This window comes from Egretta garzetta, unplaced genomic scaffold, assembly GCF_000687185.1.
Source record: "Egretta garzetta isolate BGI_Z169 unplaced genomic scaffold, ASM68718v1 scaffold297, whole genome shotgun sequence".
NCBI classification, from domain to species: domain Eukaryota; kingdom Metazoa; phylum Chordata; class Aves; order Pelecaniformes; family Ardeidae; genus Egretta; species Egretta garzetta.
Genome location: NW_009260410.1, coordinates 4,754,807 through 4,760,806, shown reverse-complemented (window position 1 = coordinate 4,760,806; position 6,000 = coordinate 4,754,807). Strand labels below are relative to the sequence as shown.

Here is a 6,000-nt window from a genome sequence, read left to right as displayed (position 1 = left end):
CCGAACAGTCCACCCATCAAATCCATAGCTCTCCAATTTAGAGAGAAGGATGTTTTGGGGGACCGTGTCAAAGGCTTTGCGGAAGTCCAGATAGATGACGTCTGTTGGTTTTCCCTTGTCCACTGATGCTGTCACACCATCATAGAAAGCCACTATGAAAGAAGAAAGTCAGGCAGGACTTGCCCTTGGTGAAGCCATGCTGGCTATCTCGAATTATCTCCCTGGCCTCTATGTGCTTTAGCATAGCTTCTAGGAGGATCTGTTCCATGATCTTCCCAGGCACAGAGGTGAGGCTGACAGGTCGGTAGTTCCCAGGGTCTTCCTTTCTACCCTTTTTGAAAATGGGCACAATGTTTCCCTTTTTCAAATCGCCAGGGACTTCACTTGACTGCCATGACTTTTCAAATATCATGGAGAGGGGCTTGGCGACTACATCGGCCAATTCCCTCAGGACTCTGGGATGCATCTCATCAGGTCCCATGGACTTATGTGCATTCAGGTTCCTCAGGAGGTCACAAACCCGATCTTCTCCTACAGCAGGAGGGGTTTTGCCCTCCCGGTCCCCCTCATGCCATCCATCAACTCGGGAGGGGTGAGGAGAGAGGCTGCCAGTGAAGACTGAGGCAAAAAAGTTGTTGAGTACCTCAGCCTTCTCCTCATCTGCTGTTACCAGCTTGCCAGTCTCGCTCATCAGCGGGGGGACGCTTTCTTTAACCATCCTTTTCCAGCTGATATACCTGTAGAATCCCTTCTTATTATTCTTTGCATCCCTAGCCAAGTTTAGCTCCAGCCGCGCCTTGGCCTTCCTGACCCCATTCCTACACAACCGGTCCGCGTCCCTATACTCTTCCCAGGATGCCTGTCCCTGCTTCCACTGCCTGTGCAGTTCCCTCTTCCTCCTTAGTTTGACCAGCATCTCTTGTCTCAACCACGCCGGTCTCTTCCCTTCTTTGCCCGATTTCTTACACCTAGGGATCGAGAGCTCTTGCGCTCTGTGGATCACATCCTTAAAGATCTGCCAGCTCTGTTCTGTTCCCCTGTCCCTGAGGCCCGTTTCCAGGGGGGTCCTTCTGACTATGTCCTTGAGGAGCTGGAATTTTGCTTTTCTAAAATTCAGAGTCCTGACCGTACTCTTTGTTCTTCCCATTTCCCTCAGGAGCGTGAGCTCTACCAGCGCATGATCACTGCAGCCCAGGCTGCCTCCGATCTTGACATCTCCGACGAGCTCGCTTGCATTGGTGACCACCAGGTCCAGTATTGCATCCCCTCGGGTAGGGGTGTCTATTACCTGGCTTAAGAAGTTGTCCTCAATGTATTTGGTCTGTTCTGGGCTCAAATGCATGGGGGGAGATGTTTTGCACAAGGTTTCTGGCCAGTTCCGAAGGAGAGGAGAAAGTATGTGTTGTTTAGAAATGATGAGTCTTGAGCCCAATTAGTGAAGTATTGTGTTTCATCAGAGCAGCAGTTGTACAATGAATTGTCAGCAGCGGCTGCTTCTGTTTCATCCTGCGGGTAGTAAACACTACAAAGATGAACTTCGAGAGTCTCTGGAAGCCTCACGCTATGTGTTTTATCGCTGCAGTCTAGTTTGTTCAACTCTGTTTTAAATAGGACAGAAAATGCCATGTGGGTTCACAGCTTGCCTGTGCAAAATTGTGGGGAGAAATCTAAACAGTGTTTGTGAGGTGCTAAGGTATCACTGTAAAGAAGCCATTTAAAATCATAGATCTATGTAAAACCCATTGGTTTTCTTCTGTAGTTACTAGCAAGTGTAATCCAAATAACGGGAACCTGGGGCTTTTGTGTACAGCCTTTACACCCCCCAGGGGGTCCCTGCTTATTGGAAAATCGTATTTCACCAGGTGTTATTTATTTATTTCATGGTTGTGGAAAGAGATACCAAATACTTGGAGTTTAATTAGTCTTTGATCAGTATTTGCAGGCAGGGTGGAATGGGGTTTTGGCATTTTTTGCCACTCGGGTGTATTTGAATGCAGCCCTTGCAGTTGGAGGGAGGCGTAGAGAGCTGCGGGGCACCTGGCAGTAGGCTTGATGAAGGCAGGTTAATTGCATCGTGTGCTGACATAATAATCATAGTGTACAGTATTGATCTTCACTGAGCTTGGTGGTGAATGGTACCTAACAGAATGAAACAACACATTACTCCATCTGCTTTCTAAGGGTAATGGCAAGTGTGTTGGACTCTGGAAATAAAAATTACGATTCACGTCTGCTGAGGAACCACGGCAGGACTTCGACTGACTTGAATCCTGACAGTAAATCCCTCCTTTGACAGAAACCTGTCAGAAGCTATTAGCCTTCAGGTTTCTTCCCTGTGAAGCTCTTCTTTGCCCAAGGCTTTGAAGAGATGGCATGAAGCTCCTCCTCAGGTCAAGGAGTGCAGTCCAGCTCCGGCCTTGCCTTTACGTGGTTTTGTATGAGTGCCCAAGGGCTGCAGCAAAGCTCGTGTGACATTTGTGATGCAGATGGAGTTGTTCTTCGAGAACATCTGTGTCCTTTTCCCTTTCCCTCCCCCAACTGAAGTAGTCACAGAAATATTGTCCGATTGGGCTTTCTTTTAGAAAATGTTCATAAGAGGCTTTCAGTTATGTAGAAATTGTTGCTTGGTATCGAACAGTGATTGTTGAGAGAGATCTAAAAGGCATTTCGGAGTTTATGTACATATTTATTCATTGCTACAATTAGGCTTTTTGTTTGTTTGTTTTTGCATAAGTATTAAATGGGAGAATAATATATAAGCAGCAAAAGTATGTTAAAAAGAGAAATCCATGATAATTTTTTTGTTTTCCCTCAACAGACATACATTGGCAGCGTGGTGATATCAATAAACCCCTACAGATCTCTACCCATTTATACTCCAGAAAAAGTGGAAGAATACAGAAACCGAAACTTTTATGAACTCAGTCCTCACATGTAAGTACAGTGAAGAAGTTTTAGTTTTCTAAAACTGAAACAGATGGTACCAGCTGTCTCTCTCATTAAAAGGTCTGTGTTGATTAAAGCAAACAAAACAAAAATCACACCACTGCTCCCCCCGAAATGAATTTTTATTAGTTCATCCTTATTTTAAAGAGAAGTCAAGATGAGTTACTCTTAATGTTTCATGTAGTTAGATCCTGGTATGTGCATTTCAGAACATTTTACTGTAATTGTTAGCTATAGCCTTTATTACTTTATTGTAAAATAAGTAGTCTGTTTTCAAGGAAACCTGTTTCTTTCAAAGTCCAGATTGCCTTGTGAAAGACTCTTAAGTGTTAAAAATGTTTGTGTCATATAGTGTTATTTTTGATATCTGAAACTCTTAATTTCTCTTTGCACAATGCAAAAAATGAAAAAAACCCTCATGATGAATGCAGAAGCATATTGGATATGTCTGAATGGTAACTGTAGGAAAATAGCTTGGTCTCCTCTCCTCTGTGCTGGGTGGAAAGGAGCCCATTCTGAGAGGGCAGCCATAGTGCCATAAATATATAATGCAAATATTAAGGCTAAAATATATAGCATATATACACAGACAAAGAATATTGCAAAATATGATTTGCATGTGATGTAAATTCAAAGTCTAAATTTAGGGATAGAAGGCTGGGAAGTAGGTATAATCTCTTATTCTGACTTTCATTCGTCTTCTGTAATTCCTCTGCATATTGCAAAGAAGTCAAAGGCCTTGCCTTGTGGTTATAGAGAACTGACACGACCCATATTATTTGGGCCTGGTCAGAATTATTGAGCATAATGGAACATGGTTAAGCCCTGTCCATGATATGACAAGATTTTGATCACAGGTGTAGGTGGTATGGCCGAAAATGAGGTACCTTGTCTCCAAGGCCTGTATGTTGCAGTAATCATTTTATTGTGTTAGACATCGTAGCGGTAAGATTAAATCCAGCTGTTCCTCTCCTCTTCATCTGTAACTTTTCCAGATACATTGGCTGAAATGCAGACAGGCAATTCATCAGATCGAGTAAGCTTCTGGTAGTTCTTGGCCCTCTTGGATCTGAACTCTGGCTATGTTCACGTTTTCTTTCTTCAAAGTTTTGTTTAGTAAGCACAATTGCTTGCTAAATTAACACAGTTGCTTTCTAAAAGAACTTTCTGATCTGCTAACTTTGTTCAGCTGCATAAAATTTACTGTCATATGATGGAGGATTTTAAAAATAAAATGTGGGAGTTACAGCTTATCTGACATTCTGAAAGTCAGTACTAGGTACTTGGTTAAATGTTGAATCAAATACATAGTAATATATTGATCTCCACATTTTTCCATATCTCTTGAGAGATGGTTTTCCAGAATAAAAATGGTCAACAGTCACTCTTGTATGTATCACAAAGAGTCTTAACTTGGTAGAAGAATGTTTCATTAACATCGTTCATCACTAATGACAATAATTGCATGGTTAGGCTGCCATCTCAGAGCAAGAACTTCTGGAGTCCAAACACTAGAAATCCACTTTAAGAGCAGTAGTTTGAAATGAGAAAATGTTGAATTTTAACTTATGTCGGGAGATCTTGACTGTGTGATAGTAATGGATTTTCCTTGCAAGTATGGATTGAGTGCATTGTCATGAAAAGTGTAAGACTGATTTGTCTTGGACAGATATGATCTCTCCAGAAGTTTTCTTTATTTGGTATTGCTTCTGTACGAAAATTTTGTCTTCTGACATATGCTGAATAGACAACATACCGTTAAAAATACAGGATTACAACATAATCTTTGTTATAGTTTATTTTACAGATACAGTGTTTTCTTCTCAAACTGTAGAAATATAAAATGATCTTACTTTACGGTGACCTTGCTTTCCTTCTTGCCTTAAGTAGATGCTTATGAGAACTGCAGAATCAAGAGAGTCACTTTTGTCTCTGCTAAAATTGGTAAACTTCTTACCATCTTTAAAAGATACTTTTAAAATATTGTAAGTGCTATGTAGGCTGCCTTATGTCATCTCTGACAAGCCTAAACAACTTTTCTTCCCCTTTAATATACAGTGCCTTGTGCTGTAGCCTAAGGATTCACACCAGTCCAGTTCAGTCTGTGAACATAGAGCTGATACTTGAATGCTGATTAATAGACCATGAGGTGAGCTTACAGGGTGACCATATAGTCCTGCTGCAGCCAAGCCTAGGCTGATCACCAACAGGGTGCTTGCCTACCATGCTGGTCAGTACAGGCCAAGAACTGGGTTTGGGACAGAGCCGGCATCATCCCAGCCTTGGTGCTCACAGCTAATTCTAGGGTTGACTGATCTTGGGACTAGCAGGCCGCTGTTAAAAGCAGGGTTCAGTCATTATCTGGGGAGGTTGCTACACTTCAACAGAGACCTTGCAGTCTTCAAGGTGGTTTTTTTTAGCTGCTCAGGAACTTTAATGAAGAGATGCTATGAGACAAATTGCAATTTGTGGTATTTCTTCTGATGTGAGGGTAAAAAACCCCACATTGATTTGTGGAGATGTGCATACTTATTTTTCTTTGATGTGTAAATCTTTGTTGAGTTATGGCCTCCTCAGAAGAATTAATTGTGGGTAAGCCTACTGTACTATTTAAGTGTGCTTTGGGAAAAGGCTTTTGGTTCCTATTGCATAATCCTGAGCAAAGCAAAACTCTTGGCAGTTTATAAGGACACTAATGCATATGACCTAGAAAGTGTGTCTAGAAATAAAATTATATATAGTGTATCATATTATTATAAATAGTTTATATAATATATATACTTATATATAGCATATCTTATTTCAGCATCTTCTTTGTACAAATAATCAATCTAATTTTGTTACTAATGCTGGCTAGAAAAATGCAAACAATTTATTGCAAAAAAATTCTAGGAGTGATTTGCTTTGAGATTCCTATAGAAACCAGGTCTGTATGGCATCACAAATAAACATGCTATTACCTGTTGGATTGAGATTCCTATAGAAACCAGGTCTGTATGGCACCAAAACTCTTCCATCAGAAATAAACATGCTATTACCTGTTGGCACGATAGC

At 41.2% G+C, this 6,000-nt stretch overlaps 1 protein-coding gene across 2 annotated transcripts in view; it reads left to right on the top strand.

Moving 5' to 3' along the window:
* MYO1B (myosin IB) overlaps nucleotides 1–6,000 on the top strand; it is a 194,520-nt gene that overhangs the window by 107,782 nt on the left and 80,738 nt on the right. For both annotated transcript variants that reach the window (XM_009643591.2, XM_035899045.1), the window contains exon 4: nucleotides 2,819–2,934. In XM_009643591.2, coding sequence (XP_009641886.2) covers nucleotides 2,819–2,934 — 116 coding nt within the window. The remainder of the gene's footprint in view (nucleotides 1–2,818; nucleotides 2,935–6,000) is intronic.